The following is a 25,393-nucleotide window of genomic DNA, read 5'->3' as shown; positions in this document are numbered from 1 at the left end:
AAAAAAAAACAGAGTTTAGAACCCCTGTAAATGAATTGTCTTTAAGTCCCACTGAAGTCAATGTGCAGAGTTACTAATTATTTAACTAATGGGTCTTACACATGTCTAAGTCCCTTTTATTTTCAGTGCAAACTCAGGTGTGATCACATGGGGAAATAGATTGCATTTTGGATATATATAGAGAGAGACACAAGTATATATACTGTATTTGGTCTCTAGTTCCTCTGCTCCTTCAAAATATTTATATATATATATATACAAACATTTTGAAGGGACAGAGGAATTAGAGACCACATTGCTAACATGCGCTGGATTATGGAGAAAGCCAGAGAGTTCCAGAAAAACATCTACTTCTGCTTCATTGACTATGCAAAAGCCTTTGACTGTGTCGACTATAACAAACTATGGCAAGTCCTTAAAGAAATGGGAGTGCCTAACCACCTTATATATCTCCTGAGAAATCTATACGTGGGATAGGAAGCAACAGTTAGAACTGGATATGGAACAATGGATTGGTTCAAAATTGGGAAAGGAGTACGACAAGGCTGTATATTGTCCCCCTGCTTATTTATATGCAGAATACATCATGCGAAAGGCTGGACTGGATGAATCCCAAGCTGGAATTAAGATTGCTGGAAGAAGTGAAAGCTGGACCATAAAGAAGACTGACCGCCGAAGAATTGATGCTTTTGAATTGTGGTGCTGGAGGAGACTCTTGAGAATCCCCTGGACTGCAAGGAGAGCAAAACTATCCATTTTGAAATAAATCAACCCTGAGTGCTCACTAGAAGGACAGATCCTAAAGCTGAGGCTCCAATACTTTGGGCATCTCATGAGAAGAGAAGACTCCCTGGAAAAGACCCTGATGTTGGGAAAGTGTGAAGGCAAAAGGAGAAGGGAACGACAGAGGACGAGATGGTTGGACAGTGTCACCAAAGCTACCAACATGAATTTGACCCACTCCAGGATGTAGTGGGAGACAGGAGGGCCTGGTGTGCTCTGGTCCATGGGGTCCTGAAGAGTCAGACACAACGACTAAACAACAACATAAACATTAGTGTCACTTTCTACATCCTCATTTAGTTATTGTTGGCCGTTTTTATTCTGCCAAAACTCTAGCTGTTATAAGTGCCCAAGCAGAACATAACAATGGGCTCAAGCTACCCCAATCCAGATGTAGGCTGAATATCAGGAAAAATGTCTCAATGGTCAGAGCAGTATGACAATGGAACCAATTACCTCGAGAGGTGGTGAGTGCTCAAATGCTGAAGGCATTCAAGAAAAAATTGGACAATCATCTGTCAGAACTGCTTTGACTTGGATTCCTGCATTGAGCAGGGGGTTGGATTCGATGGCCTTATAGGCTCCTTCCAAATCACTTGTTCTAGGATTCTAAGTGTACCAGTCATTTCTATGACAACCTTCTCTGTTACTTTTCCCAACAAGCCCAGTAGTATAATTTTTGTAATTTCGGCCCTATGCAGTGTTTTATTGCCTATACTCAAAGCTTTTGGAAATGAGAATTAAAGACTAAGGGAATGATCAGCAGTGCTCACTTAAAAAAGAATGTTGCATTAATATTTACATGCAAAATTGTGTCACTTGCATAGTTACCTGTAGTTATTGATTATAGTTACTTAGCTACCTATCAAATGTATCAATCTCCCCTGCAAACATTGATCAGTATCCTACTAATAAAGTAGTTTCAATTAGTAGACCAACTGAATCCACTGCAAAACACTTACATAAACCTCATAGAACCCATGGATCTACTCTAACTGGCAATAGAGTACTGGGAAGTCTTTTTGACACACACACACCTTTCCCCCTTTGCTTTTTGCAAGCTTTATACAGCCAAAATCTACGTGCTCCTACTGAACTGCACACCATGAATTTTTGTCAGATGAAAATTAGTTCAAAGCTCAGACTTAGTTTCTCTGTTTCTAGCTCATAATTTAATTCCTCAGAGTGAAGTTCTAGCTTTTCAAGGTCTCTTATCTTCTGGGGGCAGTGTCATGAGCAAGGGCTGCGTATAGGCTGCCAAGCAGGGGCCTTAGCAACAGAATAGGAAGGATAGGCTGGGGTGAAGGGAAAAGCTCTGCCGTGACACCTTAAGCCCATTAATTTCTTGGTCGCCAGGGGAGACGATGCTTCTCTCCTCATCACAAAGGGATTTGGCAAATTGGACAGGAAGGAGAGGCAGGAAAAGCACAAATCTTACCTGCCCACAGAGCCAGGCCACCTGCTGGCAGTTTTAGTTCTGTGGGATAGTAAGGCACATATACCAAGGAGGGCAGGAAAGGCTCTGATCGCTGAGGGAACTCGACCAGTCTCTGAAACATTTAGGGGCAACATCTGATTCCCGTTTGCCAGCTTGGTGGATCCAACAGGATTTAAGTAGCTCCATCATATACTCTAATTGGATTGGATTATCTTCCACTTCTCTTTTAAAGACATTTGGATCTCCTTTCTAACAGAGGCCTTCTTTCTTTTAACGGCACCAAATAAGAATCTTGGATTTTTAAAAATATTTTCTTAAATTTTTAATTAAATTTTTGTTTTTTTACGGAGTGACTGGATGGTTGATGCTGCATCTACCTCTGCAGTGTGAGTTCTTGGCCTCCAGTAAGAATAATCTATTTCCTTCGGCTGTCAAATCTATTTTGAACCCTTCTCCTCTCCCCATTCCCCACCCCCTTCCCCACCTTCCAAAACCATCGCTGTCGTGGAGATGGCCTTACACTGGGCATTGCTTTGCCTCATGTTTTCTCCTCTCGTACCAGCTTCTGAATATGCCTTGCCCAAATTTATTTGTAGTCCTATGCCACTGGACATGGATAATGGATGCCAGTCAGCTACCCAGCAGCGACATGGAGCAGGCACTAACAGTGGGGGCACTGGGCACTGGGTAGGGACCCTTGAGGAAGCCAAGGAAACAATCCTGCATCTGCGAGAGACGGTGGTGCACCAGAAGGAGATGATCCTGGACCAGAGGGAGACAGTTCGGGAGCTGACAGCCAAGCTAAGCCGCTGCGAGGTGCATTCTCGGAGGCATGGTGGAGAGCACCACGGAAATCACCATGAAGAAAATCGCAGCCATGGACATGGCCATCATGAAGGGGGCCTTCGAAACCTTCACGAGAGTGGGCATCGAGCCCACCATGAGGATAGTCACAGGGCACATCATGAGAACGAACATCCGACCCATCATGAGGAGGAGCATAGGGGGCATCATGAGGCTGGACACCGAGATCCCCATGAAAGCATTCATGCCAGAGAGAATGAATACCATCATTTTGGACAGCGGGAGCATCATGAACTACAGGTAGGGCACAACACCCATGATGCCTTTCGCAAGGGGGCTGCAGCTGCCAACACTATGGAGGATCCACCTAAGGAGACATCTACTGGAATGCACCAGATGGAGAGGATGTTGGAATCACTCAAGGAGAGACTGGAGCATCTGCAGGTATCCACGCTTGTGCATCAGGCACCTCTCTTTGAGAAAAAGTAATACCCCTCTACCTTCCCATGACTCACATTTTTGTCCCCCACCCCCGCCCCATGCATTGGCCATTCACTTATTTTCCATCAGGTCTTGCACTCATCGCCAAGTATCCCTTTTGCCTCTGCCCCCCCCCTTAACAATGTTTATAGATATGAAAAAAATTATCTGTGGCATTATGTCCCATTGACATGTACATCATTATTTGATGCAGCAGACATCTTTATGAGCATGGACATGTGAACCAGCTGTAAGCTCATACCATACAGCTTACAGTTCTTGCTTTTAAACATGCATGCCCTCCTTCCAATTTCTAGCCTCTAAGTTTTCATTAGAGAGCCAGTGTGGTTTAGTGGGTAGAGTGCTGGAGTAGGACTCAGGAGACCTGGTTTCAAATCCCTACTAGGAATGAAAAGTCATTGGGATATGCGTGGCAATGGTAAACCACCCACTGAACATCTTCCATATCTTTTTTTTAAAAATCTGTTAGGGTTACCATACGTTAGAAGCAGCTTGATGCTGCAAAAGAAGATAGCAACTGTATTTCTGCATTTTTTTTAAAAAAATATGATCTCTTTGCTAGTCTATGGTAAAAGACATAAAATGCCTTCAGTATTCTTTACATCAGGCCTTTAAAAAATAGGTAGATTTCAGATGGGATTCCTTTTTAATCTTCTTTCCTGCAGTTTAAACATGCAGCTTTTAAAAACATTCTTCAAAAAACACACTGTCTAAACCTTTTTGTCATGTTGCTTACTTATCATGCGCACACTCTCTTTTCTTTCTTTAACACCATTTCTATAGTTATCTCATCTGTCAGCTTGCCCATCTCAACTGCTGATCCATCTACTTCTATGTGGAAAGCTGATCACATGATTTCCTGGAACTTCCACAATGCTTTTTCTGAACTCAGAGGTGAACATAGGTGAAATGGTTTGCCACAACTGATTGGTGGCACTAGCTGGAGTGTAGCTCATGACCAGAGCGAGGAGAAGCCTTCTGAAAATTTTGGGGTCAGGTGCCACAAGGAGTCTGTCTGATTTTAATTATTATGAATCTGTCTGATTTTACCCACTATGATTGGGAGCCTGTCAATATGGGGGAATTTGGAGTGATCCGATTCTGGCTTAAAAGATTCTTTACTTCAGTGCGATCTATGTTGTCTCGCACTTGGGTTATCTTTTTGTTCAAACTGCAGATGTTTGTTCTCCCATGAGTAGAGTCCACTCAGGTCTTTGGATTGCTGGTTTACTTATGAGTAAGGTTTTATCTTGTTTACCTATAAGTAAGGAAGCATCAGTAACAGCAGCAGAGGACAGTGGCAATGTAGCAAGCTCATAGTGGTGGTACCCATTGGGAGGGGGAAATGTTGGGGTGAAGACTGGGGAGACAGAAAAGAGGTAACCCCCCCTTTCCCCTCAGTCAGAGCTCTGGTGGGGCCGTGCTGCCTTGTGGGGGCAAAACCCATTGAGTTGATATATGTAGCTGCCTTCTTTGCCTGTTATTGTGACTGCACTAACTTTATTTTTTAATAAAGTGAGTGGTATAGTGAAACAGCAATGCATCAACCTAGCATAGCATACATATTGTACCAAAAATACTTCTAATGTATTAGAATTGCTGTTTCATCAGATAGGGATTTCTTTTACAAAGCAGATGAAAACAGAGGAGGGGGTTTCTCCATGCTCCCTTTTAATGCCACAACCTACCTAATAAATTACAGGGTTATCACCTCAGATAATGTCATCCAAATCTCCATCTGGGTGTGAACTAACCATCTGCATAGGCTATACAACAGGATAATTGTGCCAAAAAAAAGAAGAAGAAGAAGAAAGAGTTATAGCACTGTGCCAGAAAGGAACGGTACAACTCTGAAAAGGGTCAGAATGGAGCACTAAGTCAGAATGTATTTATTTATTTATTTATTTTATTTATATCCCGCCTATCTGGTCAAGCGAGGACCACTCTAGGCGGCTAACAACCTTAAAAATAATACAGTAAACAATGTAAATAAACAGTTCTAAATCATAAAAACACTACATTACGATGCCAAAACGCAAAACATAGAACAGTAAAGAAGGAAAGAAAGAGGTCATGAGTTATGTGATGGAAAGGCCTGCCGAAACATCCAAGTTTTTAATTGCTTCTTAAAAGTACCCAGCGAGGGAGCCCTGCGAATCTCAGGAGGTAAGTTGTTCCAGAGGCGAGGAGCCACTGCTGAGAAGGCCCGGTTTCTTGTCTTTTCCTTCCGGGCCTCCCTCGGCGTTAGGCTCCTCAGCCTCACCTCCTGGCTCGAACGAGTGACACGGGTAGATCTTGGTGGGAGTAGGCGTTCCACCAAGTATCAAGGCCCTAAACCGTATGTTGATACTGTAATTTGGTTTGAGCCAAACCGCACTAAAAGCAACCCAAACAGCAATCTGTATAGCTATTTGGACAGGCCCTCTGAGTGTCTCACAAATTATTTCTCATTTACTTTCTTCTTTCTGTCTCTCCCTTCCTCTCTTCATCTGGCATATATGGCTGGTTTTCCAAAGAAGGTTTGCAAGTGCTATAGAAATGTTCCAAAACTAAGTTGGAAGCCTTCTAGGAAATTTAATTAGAATATTTTTGCCTCACAGAAGCAGAAGGTTAAACCAGCTGGATGATAGTTTGGAAGGTGAGAATCCTACATTCCCTTTAGAGAAGGATTAGATCACAACTTAATGATAATATCTATCATAGTATACTGATAGATACTAAGAACTAAATAGCACCTATACCAGGTTTTTTTCTGGATCCATTTGGGGGATGCAACCAATCACTAAAACATAGATACTTTTATAAGAGAGACTAACTCACAAAAGTATTTAAGCAAAACATTTTGTCTTCCACCTTAATTTGCTCTGAAGAAGTGTCATAATATATGAATGATGTAATATTATAATGTATTAATAGTAAAATTAAGAATAAGGATGCTTTTTTCTGAGAGAAAAATAGATAAAATGGGGCAGCAAATATTAAAACATAAAAATAATCCTTAAGAGTACAATAATCTAAAACTTAACATGGAAAGCCCAGATTAGATAGGCATTTCACCATTAATTTCTCCATATATCTGCAACTGATGTATGGTAGAATTCTCCCCGCTGCATTCATGAGGTAATATGGACAACCAAGGTTATCCCAGTGTGAAGCAGTTCATTTGGAAGAAGATATTTTTATTGTCTTCATGCGTTCAGTAGCACAACTTGAGAGTGCAGTGCTGGTGGGAATGTTGCACAAGAACCACGAAAACCAGGTTTCAAATCCTCATTCAAAACTCACTAGCACAAAAACGTCCCAGACTCCACCTTCCCTCAACAAAACTACAAGAAACAGCCTTATCTTGCAGACTGTTCTAGACAATCTAGTGTGTCAAAGCAGAAAGCAAATTATTGTATGGTAATAAGAACCCCCAGGGACGTGGTGGCGCTGCAGGCTAAACCGCAGAAGCCTGTGCTGCAGGGTCAAGACCAAGCAGTCGTAAGATCAAATCCACGCGACGGAGTGAGTGCCCATCGCTTGTCCCAGCTCCTGCCAACCTAGCGGTTTGAAAGCATGCAAATGCAAGTAGATAAATAGGGACCACCTCGGTGGGAAGGTAACAGCGTTCTGTGTCTAAGTCGCACTGGCCATGTGACCACGGAAGTTTGTCTTTGGACAAAACGCTGGCTCTATGGCTTGGAAATGGGGATGAGCACCGCCCCCTAGAGTCAAACACGACTGGACAAAAATTGTCAAGGGGAACCTTTACCTAATAAGAACCCAGTTACTGTTGAATTAGATGTGAACCAAGGCAGATGTTACATGTGAAAAGAAGCTTCTTTTTTTCCTATGGGACCACAGACCACTTTGTAATTGGGCAAACCGAGGATTCCTAGGCACTCCAGAGGGATGTGGGATCCAATGGTTTAGTACTAATAATAATAACAATGTGCCATCAAGTCAGTTCTGACTTAGGGTAACCCTTTCCATGGTTTTCTAGATAGAGGATACTCAGAAATGGTTTACCATTCCCTTCTTCTGGAAATATCCTGGGGCTGTGCCACTTGCCCATGGCCACACAGGCTGGCTCTTCCTCTAAGAGGCACAGTGGGGAATCAAACTTCCAACCTCTGGATCTGCAGCTGGATACCTGAACTACTGAGCTATCCAGGTAGACTTAAATATATTGCACCAGTTCAGCGAAGACTTTTCCTCTTGGCCTGTCCCAGTAGAAAGGATCCTAAGCTATAGCATTCTCCTTAAGCTCAAATGGGATGGATGCTTCTTTTACAGAAGATGTAAATTGTAGATGCCTCCTCTACAATGGCTCTCCTGGCAAAAATGGAGGAACTACTTCAAAACTACTGTTGCAGTCGTGCAAATGTGCACTGGTGAAAGCAGTTCATTAATTGATTATGCAATTAAAACTCAGTTGAATGACTAAGATTATTTTAAGGGATGACAGTTAAGGTAATTTTAAGTAATGTAGGCATGACTTGTTATAACCTAAAAAGTAACTTTGTAATTACTAGTTACATTGCTTCTTTGCAAAAGGCAAATGTTACTTTCAAGCTGTTTCTGTCCTAAGACAAAACCCTTGAGCTGGGTAACAAATGTCATATAACCAGAGAGGTTACTTACATTAGACTGTTGAAGCGAGAACAGAAGCATCTATGACTATTTTTCCAGCTGCATAGTAATATGACAGCATAACTCATGTTCACAGAACATACCACACCACCACAGTGCATCTGTTTGTGGACATTAAAATAATAATACATTGAGGAGTTCAGAGAATGCTTAGTGCCCCCTTTTACCCTCTTGTAGACACCCACACTGGTGACATCTTAAAAATTAACCAATTTTATTGGCATAAACCTGTCGATGAATACTCATTAATCTTTCAATTGCCACAAGCCCTGTTGTTGTTTTTTATCGTCATACTCTAATTGTTAAAACAGCAGAGGCAACAACAAAACCAATAAAATAGTTGCCAACAAATCAAAAAGAGATTTGCACTCTGTACAATAAATCCTTACCAAGAAAAGTATGTTGGAACCATAGGTTGGGAAGTTACTGTTTGGGATTATAACTCCTTGAACTTCCAAGTCCACGCTGGTTGTCATGTCAGAGAACTTTTCCAGGTCCTAGTTGGTACAATATTGTTTTTTAAGTGGCAGAGAGGCTTCCTGAGGCAGAAAATTCTTTACCTTGGGAAAGAAGTTTGCATGCTTCATCCAAGAAGATCAATGAAAGGTGTAGAGCACCTAAAAATATCTATACTTGTCTTCCTTGACATGTAGTTTCCCCTCCACCTGACAACTGAGATTTAGTCCTTTTGGATCAGAGACAGATTATGGAATAGGTTTTCAAGACCTTGCTGTATGGGTCATCATGACTTTCATGATACTATGGTGATGCACTGTGCTAATTTCTCCTCTGAGAATATATTAGTTACTGGGGCCTTCACAGAAACCTGACCTCATGCTATAAGATTTATGAAATGCTTCTGGTTTCAATGATAATGTCATCACTGAAGGCCCAGGTGTTAAAAAGTGTGTGATAGTACTTTGCTTGATTTGTTAGAATTTTTTTTAAAAAAAGTCCTTTCAGTGCTCCATTGAGATGCTCAACGATCTTTAGAAAAAAAGTGTTATGAGACCTGCTGGTCTAGGCATCAGCACTGAAAAGGTCATTCCTTACATATCCAGACTACCTGGGTTTTACCTGAGTGAAGGGAGAAGAAGAAAACAAGGCCCCTGTAACTTCTTGGAGAGTTTAATGGAGTAGAGCTGAAGCACACAGGAGCTAGGACATCTGGATTCAATTTTGATTCTATTGATTCTCAAATTGAACAGACCTGTCCTGAGATTTTTCTTTGTACGTGATGGCTTTGAGAAACCTGCAATTGGAGATGGGACAGACAGTGGGAGTGGAGATTACAAGAGCATCTGAGGCGTTAACTTAAGCGTTGTGACTAAAAATAAATCCACAGCCCTTTCCCCTTGCTTTCCCCCTTCTTAACACATAAGCTAGACTCTAGCTGCTAGAGAATTATATATCTAGAGTGGCAACAAATTGGAGGAATGGGTTGTACAATATGGAAATCATTGGGCGTAAGATTTCACAATCAAGGAAGGAAGGAAGGAAGGGAATTTATGATGCTTGCTGCAGAGGTTTTCTTATCTTAAAGAGAGTCCCCAACTTCTCCCAGCTCCAACTGGACCAACAGTTTAAAAAGTCTTATTTTAATCAATCAGACAACAATTCTTGCCTATCACATTGATGCTTCCTGGTGCAGGTTGCTTTATCTTGGTGCATGGCAGAACTGGCTCTGAGCTTCTATTTGGTTTGATATCCTAAGGCCAGATGAAATAAGCTTCAAAGCCAGACCTAGTAATGGGCAGAGTGAAGCTTCAAAGCCTCACGTGGCAGATTTGGGGATGAGTGGGTAGTGGCGATAAAATATTGACAAACAGCTGTTACGTGGGATGCTCAGCTACTTTCTAAGCTACCCTACCTTTCTCAACTGCAAGAAAGGCATCAATTTCTGAAGTAAGAGTCAGCTCAAGTCTGTCAGCCTCCAGTATATGGGATGGGTATGTATGGGCCACCATTTTGTTTGCAGCATTTCAAAACATCTGGAAAACATATTCAGTCATCCCTAGATTTCCAGGGAAAGGCAAATAGAAGAGAAAAAGGAAGGAGAATTATATTCTGTACCATCAGCGTGGAGTTCACTTTAGAGCACAGCAAACAAGAAACCAGGTCCCTACCCTAAATCTAAAGTTCAACACAAGGGAGTGCAGAAAGATGGGAGCAAGAACACCAGGAGGCTGATGCATTTAGTTCAGTGATATCTCCTAGGCTTAGTTTCAGCAGGGATAATAACTAAAGGATTGTGCCGAATTCTTCCCGAAAAATGGGGCTTTCAGGAGCAATGGGGAGGGAGAGAGATGCTGATGTACAGAAGTGTTCTGAGATGAAAATTTTGATACATGAAATAGTGGGGGAGAAAAGTGTAGAAGCTTTAAGCAATAGTTAATGTGACACCATTTGTCTTCTTCAGCACAACCGGAACAGCTCGGTCTTCTCCACATCCCTGCGTGATGCAATTCAGAAGAAGATTAGCATCTTGGAGCATCAGATCCATGAGAAATTAAATACTACAGAACATCACACTCATGGTGCGCCCATAGCAGCAGGGCTGAGGCATAAACATGTTTCTCACGGGCACAGTATTGAGAAAGGTGAGTGACTGTATCCTCAGCTCTAAGGGTTGGGGTGAGATGAGGATGTTGGTTCAGTGGATAAAGAAGGAAGGAAGGAAGATAATGTGAGCTTCTGATTGGAGAGTCAAGGGTGCAGATTTTAAGTAGATGGATTAAAAGATAGATGAATAGATGAGAATGCAAATGCATAAGTTCTTGCACCGTTACATAGGCTTTTGGATAGAGAAATATGTTGATAGACCTTTTTATGTGAAGAGACTGATCAATAAATTGAAATTTCAAGTTACTGATTGCATTTATAAAGGGGAGTGTGTGGGGCTCTTCTTATACTTACAAACAAACCTATGGGTAGATTAAGCTGAGATATACAGTAAACAGGTCAAGGTCACCCAGTAAACTTTATGGCTGGGTGTGGATTTGAATTTGCATTTTCCCAGTTCTAGCCTGATAATCTAACTACTGAACCCTGCTGGTTCTAAATAAATGATTAAATAAATTATTTATATAATGAATTAATTTGCCTTTCAAAGGGTGAATGAGTGCATGCAATTAGTGCACTGGATTCTGATCCATCCAGAAAAAAAAGAGTGGGTGGAAAAATGAATGAGGGGAGTTATAGGTCCTTGGAATATGGAGGAAGGAGGGAGAGAAAGAGAGGTGTGTCCATGAGACAAGAGAGTGAAAGAGGAAGAGTGGATGGCGCAATGGGTAGATTGGGTATTGCAGAGGTGGGAAATGTAGGGTCTCCAGATGTTGTTGACCACAACTCCCATGAGCCTTAACTGGCACAGCAGATGGTGAGAGTCAATGGATGCAGCAGTCAAACAACATGGAGATAGCGGCACTGTTTCCATTGGTGGCTTATTAGTTAACATCAGTTATGTGTGGTTGGCCTGGGAAAAAGGTGAGTGAAGAAATCACACAAAGATTGGGGATGGTTGGCAAAATGGCAGAACGCATGGAGATAGTGGGATAGATGCAATGTGATGGATGGATGTTATTATGGTTTATGTGGTGCCATCAGAATGCATGCACTATTTTACAAAGAATAAGAAAACAGGTCGCTGCCCTGAAGTATAAAATTCAGCACAGAGGAAACATCAAACAAAATAAAGTGGAGGCAAGATAAACAGGGAAAGAAAATGTATTATTGCCATTAAATATACATAGCATTCAGTACAGTTGGTATAGGAATATTTGAATGGATGACGTAGGGGGAAACTAGACTGAGGATGCATGCTTGGAAGTTAGGAGGGGTTAGTTGGCAGCTCGCAGATGGACAAACCCCCTCCATTTCTCTGTGTTGGCAGCTCATTCCCACATCTCTGACCCCCTTTGTCCTCCAGGGCACAAGGTGGAGAAGCATTCTGAGGACTTCCGTGTGGGATTTCCCCTTCGGACCAACTACATGTATGTCAAGGCTAAGCCCACTCTACATCACGAGATTTTTGCCTTCACCGTCTGCCTCTGGCTCAAATCAAGTTCAGCACCAGGAATGGGCACCCCCTTCTCATATTCGGTGCCAGGCCAGGCCAATGAAGTGGTACTCATTGAGTGGGGAAACAACCCCATGGAGCTGCTCATCAATGACAAGGTACAGAAAAAGGGTGCGGATCATGGCATTACAGTTAATCCAGCATCTTGCTGATTTGAGTGGATGCGGGCAGATCTTGTAGCTGCTTTTTGGGTTACAATCAGAAATCACACTTCTAGTCCTTATAGCTAGCTGATCTGAGTGACATCACAGACGCTTGCCTTGGTCACTGTAATTTCAAGGTCCGTCACTTATCTGTGAAACAACACGAGATAGGTTGGTTGTTGTGGGTTTTTCGGGCTCTTTGGCTGTGTTCTGAAGGTTGTTCTTCCTGACGTTTTGCCAGTCTCTGTGGCCGGCATCTTCAGAGGACTGGAGTAGGAACTCAGTCCATGCTCGGTTGCTGTTTGTTGGATAGGGAGACAGGGTGATGATGGTGATCGGCGTGTTTTTGTTGTGGATGTATTGTTGTGATAAGGGGGAGAGATTATCTGTCACTGTGACTGATGGATGTCTTTAGCTGGTCTTTTTTTGTGCAATGATCCCTGGTCCTTGTGGCTGATCACCATCATCACCCTATCTCCAGAATAGGACAAAAGCTGTTCCCACAGCTATAAATACTCAACTATCCAACAAACAGCAACAGAGCATAGACAGAGTTCTGACTCTTGTCCCCTGAAGATGCCGGCCACAGAGACTGGTGAAATGTCAGGAAGAAGAACCTTCAGAACACGGCCGAAGTGCCCGAAAAACCCACAACAACCATCAGATCCCGGCCGTGAAAGCCTTCAAGAATACAAGATCGGTTCTTTTGCAGGATGGTCAAGAAGGGACACAAATATCTATAATTATGCATCAGAATATTTTAATGACCAGCACTCTTCACCAGTTACCAGATTCGGTTTTGGAATGCATTCTGATAATTGCGCAAGCATTCATATCTTCACATTGTATCATGTCTTCTTGTTCATTCATTCATTCATTCATTCATTCATTCATTCATTCATTCATTCATTCATTCATTCATTCATTCATTCATGTACCTTATGAGCCCTGTGGTGCAGTGGTGAAATTGCACTACTGCAGTCAAATCTCTGCTCATGACCTGAGTTCAAGCCCAGCGGATTCGTGTAGCCAGCTCAAGCCTTCCATCTTTCTGAGGTTGGTAAAATGAGCACCCAACTCGCTGGGGTGGTGGTGGCGGCAGCAAAGTGTTGTTTGCATAATTACGTTGCAAACAGCCCAGAGAGTGCTCTAGCAGTATACGGTGGTATATAAGTTGAAATAACAACAGCAACAATGTGCAGTCTAACAGTCTGTCACATTCGTTGCTACAAAAAGCCATGGGCTTCTCGGAAAAAAATTAAAAGGGAGCACTGAGGCATTGCTTTCAGCTTTTATTCTTTTGCCAGTTGGAAAGGCAAAATATTTTGGGCTTCATCCCAAATATATTGTATTGCTATCTCTTCATAAAGGGTTGGAGCTTTGAACTTTTGTGATCTGCCTCTCTGACGTGAGGAGCCAATAGTTTCCAAGGTTTCATAGGTTAATAAAGATTTGAATTTGTTTCTCCCAGATCAAAGGTAAAGCAGCATTTGATGTTCCTTGTGCCATCCAGATTGTGAGACATTTGTAACAGAACGTCTTGGCACATTCATTTCTCTCTTGCTTAACCCTTTTCTCCACCCTTTTTTTTTTGTTCTTTGTTTCTCAGGCCGCCACGTTGCCACTGACCATTAATGATGCTAAGTGGCACCACATCTGCGTGACATGGTCAACCCGGGATGGCATTTGGGAGTCTTACCAGGATGGGGTCCGCAGAGGGAGTGGAGAGAATCTAGCTCCCTGGCATCCAGTGAAACCTGGGGGTGTTTTCGTTCTGGGCCAAGAACAGGTACAGTAAATACTTCTTTCATATTAAGTTCTGTTTGCTCATGAATAGTTCCTCAAGAATCACTTTCTTCTGCTCTCCTCTCACCATAGGACACTCTTGGTGGCCGCTTTGATGCCACTCAAGCCTTCATTGGGGAAATCTCAGATTTTAACATGTGGGGCCGTATCTTGACACCAGGAGAGATTTACAAGATGGCGACCTGCGCTAGCGACATTGGTGGTGACCTCATCAACTGGGCTGAAGCCTCCATGGAGCTTCATGGAGGAGTGGTCAAGCTACCGTTTAATGCCTGCCACTGAGAAGCCACAACTTCTGGGTTCTCTGAGAAAAGAACAAAATCTAATGGTGGAAGACGGGGGTGGGGGTAGGGCTGGGAACAAGGATCCCACAATTTCCTGAAGAGAAGAAGATACCTAAATAATAATAATAATTTTAAAAAGAGGGTGATTCCTGGCTTCCTCTGGAAAAGGAATATATCCCTGGTTTCCTTTGGTGGAAAATGGGATATACAGTATGTGGCAAGTTTTATGTAAGAAGCGTTTAGATTCTGGGAGCCAGAATTTCTGGATTTTGAGCAGGAATGCAAGACCAAAATTTTACCTCAGGGGAAGGAGGTAGAAGTTCTGTTCAATGGAAGAGCTTTATGGAGTGGAGGGATTTCTGAAATAAGGACCATTCCCACGTGTTATATGGTAATATTATGTTTTAGAATTAAGAACATTTCCTTTCTGTATGAGATAAATGCAATGGGGTCCCTCCTCATGAAAAGTACACAAGAATAGATGAGATGAAACTGAAAGATTGTACATTTCTTGAGGTCATTTCTTAAAGTCTTTCTTAAGACTGTGATTGGGTAGTAGTGGCTCATTGGAATGTATATGGCAGCATGGGACTGTCCAACTTTTGGCAAACTGCAATGTGCATCTGTCTAGAAAAGCAGAAGCTTTGGTTTTGACTAGTAGTGTCATTCTGTGGTCTTTGTTAAGTAAGCTTGGTAGGAACTGGATGGGAGCTGAGCTTTCCATCCCCCTTGTGGGTTTTCTTCTGTTCCTTTGAGGAAATAAATGGAATGCATTAACTTGAAATGTTTGGAGACTTCAGACTCTCCTTCTTTAGTTCCTGTTTTCTCCCAAACTTAGATAGCCATTGATGAACTCATAACTCAGCTTTTTTGCTTTCTCCAATAGGGTCCACCTCCACCTTTCCTCCTAACCAGTCCTTCATACCCTACATGTCCTCACAGGGGATTTGAAATTCTGGCTCAGCCCTTTTAGGACCTATTAAGAACAAGCTCCTGATCTTCCTGTTGATTTTAATATCTCCTTTCCTCACTGCAGGAATAAACTTTCAGGATCTAGACCCATGTACAGGATTTGGGGAAGATCTATGGGGTTATTTTGGACACTTCATCATGCAAATATATGTATATATTATAAAAACACATTTATAAAACATGTGCCTCTATATTTGTTGCATTGCTGTCTAGGTGGATTCACACAATCATTTTTCTGCTCTTTTTTTCAGTACCATTGGTTCAAGCTGGTGCTGAATTTGCACACTGTAGACTAGTCCTGGGGGTGGGGAAGACATTGAGCTAAACCATATCGGAGGATCAGCGGTATAATCTGAATATATAGACTGAGCTAAAACCTGAAGCTAACTCGTGACTGTAGAAGGAAACTGAAATGTGGATCAATGGAATGTGGTCAGATTCTGGAAACACCATGAAGCCATGTTGCATATCACCAAAAATTAAGATTTAGTTGTTAGTACAGCTGGCTGAGTTTAGAAGCCGCAAATTATGTTGCTAGGTTTGCAGCAGACAAAAACTAGGGACCTATATTGTGTGTTGTGGAAAAGGGTTTAGGCACCTTTCTCCTAGTATTGCTGCTCCATTCAGATGAAGCTCTTTCCAGGCAGAGTTCACATTAAGGCTCAAATCCATAACATGTGAATTAGATAAAAAGATGGCCACAAGCTGAAGGTTACACAAATCAATGTCGTCTGTGCAAATTCAATCTGGATTGACTGGAAAGTCCGTATGAGTTGGGGAAAAGACATTGAGAAAATGGCTTTATCAATCTCTGTTGGTACTCATAGTAGATCAATAACTTAGATTGCCCAGTAGGTTGGATTTTTATATTTTCTTTCACTGTCATACATAGAAAAGGGAAGCTATGGGGAACAGTATAGAAGCCAAAACACTAGACTGTCTGGAAATGGACCAGAACATTAGGAGCAGTTGTGGCTCAAAGCTAGAATACTTGAATTCTCTGGAAAACTAGGTGTGCCGTTGTAGAGTGCATGTAAGACGGGGGCCAAAACAGATTGGATTCAGAGCAAAATGAGGAAAGAGCTCACATTCACAAGCTGTGGTTGTGTGTACACAAACAGGAGAATAAAAGAGAGGAGTTCCACACTCCCACACCCACACAGTATAGCTCTTTTGATTTTTCTTTGCTGCGGATCTAGCACCAGTGGCACCATCAAGGCAGGACTGGGGGCAAAGATCCATGACTCCGTTCAGCAGAATGATCATAATTGTCCTTAATTAAAGCAAGGATGGCTAACCCCATTTTGACATAAATGTAAGGCACACAAACATCTAAAGGAGGGGCAAATATGAGACAACTCAGTCCAGAAATTGCCTCTGAGCAGTATTTCTAGGTCTGGTTTGTTTGTAATGTGAAGCAGAAAAGAACACCAAATGTCTTCTCTTGTGTGTATATATATACAGTATATATATACTGTATATGCATATAGATTTATTTTTAAAATCTCTTTCTGTTTGTAAATACTGGATTTTTCTGGCGTTCAGCAGTGTTTGTTTTATTTGCAGAACAGGATGGGCGGGCGGGATGTAATGCTAATTGTCTTTAATTTTCTTACTCCAAATGGATGTAATAAACTTGCCAAAGAAATTGCAACCCTTTCCTGTGTGCTTTTGGTTTGTTTCATGCAAGAATCTTAATTGTTCCTTTCATAACGCAGTGATCCTAGCTAGTTGTCCTCAGGCTCGGCACGCTTCAGAGACATTAGCTCATAATCGTGCTAGAGGGCCTGCTGTGGGGGTGGCAAAAAATGGCTGCTTTTAAACATGTAAACCAGCTGTGATGAGGCAGAGGGGCGTGCGCCTTCATTTAAGGGAGAGTCATGCTCTCTGGAGGCAGATTCTGCATTAAAACAAGGGAACCTTCAGCCTACCTTATTTACCAACCAGAAAAGAAGGACTGTCACAGTCACAAGCAATTCAGCGGCAGGAGTGGCGCGCGCCGAACGAAGCCAAAATTCAGTAGCAACATTTCAAATGTAACGTTTCATACGAAATAACACTCTCTAGCTGGCAGCATTTGATGCCGGCTGACACAGAACTCTCCATGTGCAAAGTTTTACCTCAACATCTTTAAATTGAGTACATTTCTACAGGTCAAACCTAAGCAGGTTTCTGCAGAAGAAATGCCCATACAGTTTGAAGGGACAATCCTATGCCAACTGATCCTTCAGTACACAAGACTCCTCAGTCTGGCCTGCAAGGAATCCGTTTGGGAATACCTTGATTTGGAAACCACACTCCTTGCTGGTGCATTGAGGAGCTGCTACATGAACATCAGTGGTAGAAATTAAAGGAGATGAAGCCAATGCGAGGAGTGGCTCCTTGAGGGGCTGATGGGGAAGGTTTCAAACTGAGTGAGAATCCTAAGGAGTTGGGTTAAACTAAGGACTGATTTTCTTTGATCACGGAATGTGCAGGTTTAGAAGGGGTCACTGTGTTAGTCTGTCAGCCAAAAACAAAATAAAAATAACAAAGATGACAAAAACATTGTGGTAACCTTAAAGACTGCTACGTTTTAAAGTGAACTTTTGTAGACAAGTCCACTTTCTCAGACATCCCAAGGAAATTGACTTGTCCATGGAAAGCTCACATTAAAATACAGCCATCTTTAAGATGCCACATTTTTGTCTTTTGTGTTTTTGCCAGAATGTGGAGGGTGGGGTCTGTGGAAGGTACACCCATAGCAGCAAAATGAAGGCGTGCCATTGTATGGGTGCAAAATGAATGAGGGGGAAAGCTTACGGACGGGGCTTCATGTCAATAGTGTAGGCTGGATCTAAATGCTGCTGGCATAAAGTCTCTGATATATCTGCCTGGAATTAATTTGGCCCTTGTGCCAAGAAAAATGTGCCCATCCCTGTGATTAATCAATTAAAAATGTCTCTAATAAGGTCACCGCCCCAATTCCATGCCAATTCTCAAAGGCTAAAAATCACCAACTAACTGAAGGGAGGCACAAAATGTATGGTGGATTACATGGCAAAGCAATGTTGCAAAGCAGACTTTGGCCCACTGAGCTATGCAATTGGGAGATTTCCCCAGACCCATATGCAGGCTGTCACAGGCACAGGGCAAAAACAGGATATGAGCAATTCATGATGCGAGTAATAATTGGACGATATCCGGCGAATCTTTGATGCCAGAATCCACAAGGGGAAAACCGAGAATACTTCTTGAAGAAAAGTGTTCTCAGCTTTGTTTTGGCTCATGCCCAGGCAGGTCACTTGCTTGCTCCTGATCTCCTTAATGGTGGCTCAGCTCAGATCTGGCCCCTTGGCAGTGGGACAGACATGCAAGGTCATCAGAGTAGCAATGTATTAATAGAATAAGGCAAGAAGCATGCATGAATAACCCCATAGCCAGGAGAGAGATTGAGGCTAGCTTCTTGGAAGTGGGAGAGACTATTTCTTGCTTCCACTTCTCCATTGCAGGCTTGTTTCAGGAACTGCCTTTGATTCTTGCTCAACATTTATCCGCTAGGTCTCATGTCTCCCCTTAAGACATTATCTTCTGCTATCCCTAAGCAAAAAGAATGTCTGTGCCTCAGGGCAGGGCTAACTTCACCGCAGTGATGTCACCAAACTTAGTAATGCTCAGTTACTTACCAGGGGTGGGGTGGGGTGGGGTGGGGTGAACATTGTGCCACCCAGCCCTTTGCTGGTTTGGCTTTGATCCTGAGCAGGAGAAAATTAAATCTGAGCTAGGAAAGAATTTGTCTATCATCAAACCAAACTTCCTCTTTTCTTCAATCCCATATACAGGACTGGAGCTTCTCAGAGTAACAAGCAGAAAGGGATCTCTCTCTCCTCTCCTTACTACTTCCTGGTGTACAGACCTTGTAAACCCAGGAAATGCTGCTTCTCCAAGGGTTGCTGACATCTAAGGAGCTTTGGGAAAAGCTGCATTTTCCAAGAAGTACAAGTAATCTCCTCGCAGTGTCAGATAAGAGAAGGGAGAGACCTGCTACTGAATTGTTTTGGCAAGCTAAGTGAATAAATACGTATAATAATAATAATCTTAGAACTACACACCTGGAAGGAACCCTATGGATCATCAAGTCCAGTCCCGGTCAAGGAGGCACAGTGGGGAATTGAACTTCCAGCCTCTGGATCCTTAAACCAGATACTTAAACTACTGAGCTATTGGATGGGGTGCATGCCAACAGTGTAGGCTGGCCCTAAATACTGCTGGTATGCAGTCCCTGATGTACCTGTCTGGAATTAATAAGGGGGTGAGGAAAACTGGATTGGCAGATGAAAAGGCTCTCAATTTGGATGAACTTGGGAAATTAGTCAAGATATCCTCATCCCTTTTTTGTGTCTTATTTCTGCACCATGAAGGGACAAACCAAGACAGAGGATCTTCCTGCCATTATTCCGAAAGGAAACTCCCCTTACAAACAGCAATGGGTCTCTTTCACATTTTCTTACAATTTGCACTGAGCATCCACAGTTAGAGCTAATGAAAGCCTGCTTAGTTTACTCATCTCATAAAAGCTCACGGGTGCCATGCTATATAGCAGAAGCAGTTTCCTGGAATGTGTAGGAATTTGTTGCTCGGGGGAAAAGAAAAACACATCTAGAGAAAACAGGATGTCTATGAAACCAGATTGTCTTACTCCATTTTGATCTCTATGGGGCAATATACAGTATTATCTGAGAGCCAAATTAGACACCACCTTCACAATTAGAAGCAGAGCTTCCTCGAATGTAAAAAACCTTTGCATTTTCTACGTGAGGTTTTTGTAGTTCCACAAAATGCAAATCAGTTGCTTTTAACTGGTAACTGGTCATCATGAAGCTCATGGAACTTGATTGCACAGACCCAGAAGTTTGAAGAAATTTATCTCTCAAAAGATAATATTTTATTATCTTCTAATTACGAAGCTGACTTTTCATTTATGAGGTGTCAGCCTTTAGTTCTGCTCATTGTTCCCAGAGCTGGGGCAACCAATCTGAAATGGATTTAAGTCCCCATTCATATGCACAGGCAACTTTTTCATCCTAGTTATCTGAGGTTCCATAATGTTAAGTAATAATAAAATAAAGATTCTGACACCAAATAGACAAGTCTGTAGTGTTTACATATTCAGAGATGCATACATTAAATTTTTAAATAACAATTAACATTACTTGGTTTTTTTTTAAAAAAAGTACATCATCATTGTCATAATCAGAAATGAATTTAAAGACAAGAAAAATGTCTTTCCTTCTTTTTCCACTTCTGGAGCGGGCGGGGGAATATTATAATTCCCCACTTCCCATCCCACAAAGTACAGGTATACAAATTCACAAAGGGGAACAGGGGAAGGTGATTATTATTGATATTGCTGAAGAACACAGAACTAATCCGGAAAGGCTGCAAATAACAATAGCTTGAATCATTCAATTGTGTCAGTTCTGGATATTTTAAACCATGTTTTCCAGAGTTACTGGTCTAAGAACGTCCTGCTAAGATATAAATTTTTTTTAAAGAAAGAGATCTGGGTTCGGGGGGGGGGGACTGAACAAAAACATGCGTAGAAGAAAAGTTGCCAAGAATTATATCAGTGGAAAATCCAAATCAGGTCCAAAACTAAGAAATAAATATTTCAACATAGAACAGACCTAGTTTAAAAATACAAATAGCAACTCCAGGGGTGGGTCTGGTAATTCAGGGGGCAAGTGAAGTGAAAGGGAAGTTTAAATTTTTTCATCTTCTTGCCCTGAAGTAGTTCAGAAGAAAAGCTTTCCTCCCCAATGTTAAAGAGCAGTTTGAGAGGTACATGTACTGTATCATTTCCACCAGGATTGAAAACAGCTTTTCCCACTTGCCTCAGCTCCCTCTCCCCTTCAACAGCGATTTGCATTTAGGAAAATGTGTAAAAAAAAGTTTCATCTTGAATTTGAGAAGATGTTTACCTAAGATCCAAAAGGGGATTAGACTAGTATTTGGGAGAAAGCAACAAGGACTGGTAGGTATTAAACGCAGGGCGATGAAGGTTGTTACAGAATGTCATTCTATTAATGCAGCACAGGTGCTGCCTGGAACTTTGGATTCCATGCAAGAGAACAGCATTTAGTGGACTGCTGATGAAAACTGCTGGGAAATACAAACTCTTAGTGTAACATCATGTGTACACTGTCGCAGGGTAAAACCTCATTCCTGTTCAGAAGGCTAGATGCCTCAGTAGAAAGACAGATGTGCTCCAAATGGATTTTGGCACACAGAAGTCACTCCCGTGGTCTTTTGGCACAGTAAAATAGGTTAAATTAAGAAGGGGCAAACCTGTCTAGCTGAATTATTAACGTAATTCATGTAACTTTTTTTTTTTTTTTTTTTAGAATTAAAGCTGGTCTAGATTGATGAAAACTTATTCTGATTTAGCTTGGTCCATTTTGTATTTCTCACACTCAAATGTAACAGCAATATCATTCTCTCCCCCACCCTACCCATATACAAATATACACAGAGATTCAAAATTGACCAGTATCAAGCCATTTCTTTCTTTACTGCTTTTCATTACTTCACAATGCTCTCATCATGGAAAGCTAAAACCTGAGTCTAAATTCAGGATGAGCTATGGCATTAAACCAGATCTTCCTCTGTTTTATGTTTAAACCAAGTTAGATCTCAACTGGCTAACCAAAGAGGCATTCTTCCCATGACAGGGAAAGAACAATCAAGATTGAAATGCACATGGACTTAAGCAGTGCCATATTTCTACGGTAGCTATAGATCTTTGCAGGCTAAATGCTCAATTCATTTGCAAGATCTGAGCATTGTTGCAAAATACTTTGCATGAATGCCCCAAGACTCTAAGATGCTGTATCCAAGGGATTGCCTCAATTCTAGCTCAAAAACCAGTGGAAGACTGGTTTTTGAGCTAGAATTGAGAGAAGCAGAGTCATTCACCAAGCTATTTGGAGCTGCCTAGCTAGTAGTTAAGAGAGCACCTGCAAGGTCACACTTATTCTTGGTTAATTTATTTTGAAACTTCATCTCCTTATCTTCTGAATACATAACCACCAATACAAATTTTAATCCCTAATTTCAGTTCAAGGGGAAGTAGAAAAGTTGTGTGTGTGTGTGTGTGTGTGTGTGTGTGTGTGTGTGTGTGTGTGTGTGTGTGTGTGTGTGTGTGTGTGTGTGTGTGTGTGTGTGTGTGTGTGTGTGTGTGTGTGTGTGTGTGTGCGCGCGCGCGCGTGTAAATCTAACCTTTAACTATCCAAGAGGTGGTGTTTGTCTAGTCGCAAGAAGTGAAAGAGGACTCAGGGGAAACTCATCTGTATTAATGTTAAGACTTTTGGTTTCATGCCAAATCAGAACCTTCAAAGAAAATACAACATGGAGGGGGGATTACTTCTAATTCCATTTCTGTCCAAGCAAAACTCGGTCAACATCAATCCCCAAGAAGTGCAGGATCAGGATCAGATCCTAGCCACAGTATAATGCCAGTATAAGCTGATTCCTTTGTAAAGCAATGGAAACATCCTGGATTAACTCCAGAGTGTAGCCCCAGATCTCTTGACCACAGTCCTCGAGTAGAAGAGAAGGACTTCAGAAAGAGGAAAGAACAAACAGGATTTGTTTCGGAGGCATCCGTCTGATGAATCTGCAGGGATGGGGGGGAGAGGAGTAGCTCAGTTTCTCAGCAATAGCATTAAAGAGGGATTGATGGGTTGGTGACCCTCTCTCTGGCTGAGAAGAATCAAGAGCTGTCAGCTGTCCTTAACATGCTGGCTGGCTATTCCTGCTGGAGGAACTGAATAGCCTCTAAAACTGTGTCAGTGGGTGGGCGCTAGTTGTCTGGTTCTCTGCTGCCGTCTGCAGGTTGCTGGTATGTCCACTCCTCTGTACAGCAAATGCCAAGTAATGGAGGACAGCCCTTGCTCATGTTAAGGGGTTAGAGCTGGAGTCCTGGTTCAGTGCACAGTGTAAGTGGTTTGACAACAGATTATTAAGGAACAAGTTCCACCCTGTGGCCAATGGCTGCTTGCTGGGCAGCCCCTAAAGATGAAAGGATACCACTCAGTTTTTCTCAAAATTGAGAGTGGTGGGGGATAACAAGCATTCTCTGGTTCCCGAGATCAACGTGGTCCTCATGATGGTCAATGAGGAATGGGGTTGGAAGAGGTTTTCACTTCCATGGACCTAATTCCAGCAATTCCTACATTTTAATCTTCCCAGAGCTGGACACTGAAGCGAATGTCCTGTATGTCTCTGCTACATGCAGGCATTTTCCCAGTTGATACCTTTGGACTAAAAAGGCTGTGCATTCCAGCCCTATGCCTTCAGGAAGAAAGGGATCCGGTACACCATTCTTATGACTGTATCATCATCAGCATGTAGCTGTGGGGAACCCAAAAGATCTGAATGAATCATTCATTCAAGAACTCTCCAAACACGGACAGCTAGCATGTCACAAAGACAAGCCAGCCCAGGTTCACATGGGCTTGGCTTAAGAGCACAGAGTGCTATTTTTATATAGCACATATTAGAAACACTTATTCCCTGCATGTCCTCAAGCAGCACAGTCCTGAGAGGGCACTTCCAAATTCTTTTTCTGAATATGTAAATCAGCTTAAGTTGGGAAGCACGGACGGCAGAGTCAAAGGGTCCAACCAAAGAGAAAGCACTCTTCTAACCTTGCCCAATTTTACACCTTTGGCAGTCATGGTGGGTTGAGACGGGAAGAGAAAAACTTCAGTCCGCCTCTGTTGAGGGTCTAAAGGAGTGGCTCAGGAAGGGAGAAAATGGGAAAGACGCCTCCAACAGGAATGATGATGCCAAACTTTGCAATTTCCACAAGGCAAACCTTCCTAAGGTTCCTGTCCATGGTTGAATCCCAACAGGTCCAATGGAAGCTCTGAAGATACATAAGAGGGCACCAAGGGGTGCTGGCAGGGGTGTCCTTGGGTTGGCCAAGCTGGGCGAAGTCCCGACGATCCAAAGAGGGAAAGGGAGTTGGTTTCATGGAGCTTGACCCAGGTGGGTTTGTCAGCAAGTCCGAAAGGAGACACAGGAAGAGAACATTGCCAGGAGAAAAAGACGGGAGACTAGGTACAGGAGAATCCCCACCTCATGCCTGCTCCTGTTTTTGCTTCACTGAGATCCGTTTCTTACGGGCGGCCAGCATCTCGTAGAAAGGATCCACACTCACAGCAGCCCTGGAAGAAAGAGGGAGGTGCTGAGCTAAGCCGCCAATCGCTACCTGCCAAACTGCAAGTGTTCGGAACCATCAAGTCAGAACTGACTTATAGCAACCCTAATAAGGCTTTCAAGGTAAGAGAGATATTTGAGGAGTGGTTTTTCCACTTCCATTCCCATAGTGAGTTTCCATGAACAAGCAGGGATTCGAACCCTGTGGTTAAAATGAGTGACTCTTTCTGTGTCACCATTTCCAAAATGATACATTTATAACACTTAAGCTGTGAAGGCTGATCACACTCTGACCACAAATGTTGCACCAGGCATTGGCTATGTAACTTTTTAACACTTAAAGACATGTGACTTCTGTGAACAATAAGTAATGCTTCTTAAGAAAACAGCCTTAAATTTTTGTCCAATTCAATAATCAACTCCTTCCCTGCCACTTCACCTTAAGTATTATTGTTATCTTGCCTGGAGTTCTGAGTTTTTTTTGCTGTTTTTTTTTTTTTATTTTGGATTTTTAAAAATTATTTTGTTACGGAAGTCTCTTTCGCCTGATTCCTGCCCCAAATGCTATGAACACAGGAAAATGAAATTAAAAATAAATTAAAATCCTAAAAAGGGTTCTGAGCTATCCTACAAGTTGGTATCAGTTTTGCTAGTTTTAACTGGTTGCTCTCTCCCATGCCTACAACCCGAAATCCAAGGAATAGTAGATTTTACTGGAGAGGCTAAGGATTGAACTAAGACAGCTTCG

The 25,393-nt window shown here is 42.2% G+C and overlaps 2 protein-coding genes across 3 annotated transcripts in view; one reads left to right on the top strand and one right to left on the bottom strand.

Moving 5' to 3' along the window:
• The first annotated feature begins 2 nt into the window (after positions 1-2).
• LOC110078471 (neuronal pentraxin-1) lies at positions 3-22,346 on the top strand. Of its 2 annotated transcripts, none has more exons than XM_020792666.3 (5): positions 3-3,469; positions 10,581-10,761; positions 12,090-12,337; positions 13,992-14,171; positions 14,261-22,346. In XM_020792666.3, the coding sequence occupies exons 1-5, from the start codon at positions 2,732-2,734 to the stop codon at positions 14,468-14,470; spliced, it is 1,557 nt and encodes a 518-aa protein (XP_020648325.3). In that variant the 5' UTR covers positions 3-2,731; the 3' UTR covers positions 14,471-22,346. The 2 variants fall into 2 exon arrangements, with proteins under 2 accessions (XP_020648325.3, XP_020648324.3); XM_020792665.3 differs by having other exon boundaries at positions 12,054-12,337.
• Positions 20,569-25,393, bottom strand: part of CYTH2 (cytohesin 2) — a 21,728-nt gene continuing 16,903 nt past the window's right edge. Inside the window, exon 12 of the mRNA XM_072976737.2 lies at positions 20,569-24,653. Coding sequence (XP_072832838.1) covers positions 24,566-24,653 — 88 coding nt within the window. The 3' untranslated portion in view covers positions 20,569-24,565. The remainder of the gene's footprint in view (positions 24,654-25,393) is intronic.

This window comes from Pogona vitticeps, chromosome 6 (genome assembly GCF_051106095.1).
Source record: "Pogona vitticeps strain Pit_001003342236 chromosome 6, PviZW2.1, whole genome shotgun sequence".
Classification (NCBI taxonomy): domain Eukaryota; kingdom Metazoa; phylum Chordata; class Lepidosauria; order Squamata; family Agamidae; genus Pogona; species Pogona vitticeps.
The sequence above is the reverse complement of the archived record's forward strand: the minus strand, read 5'-3'. Positions and strand labels throughout refer to the sequence as shown.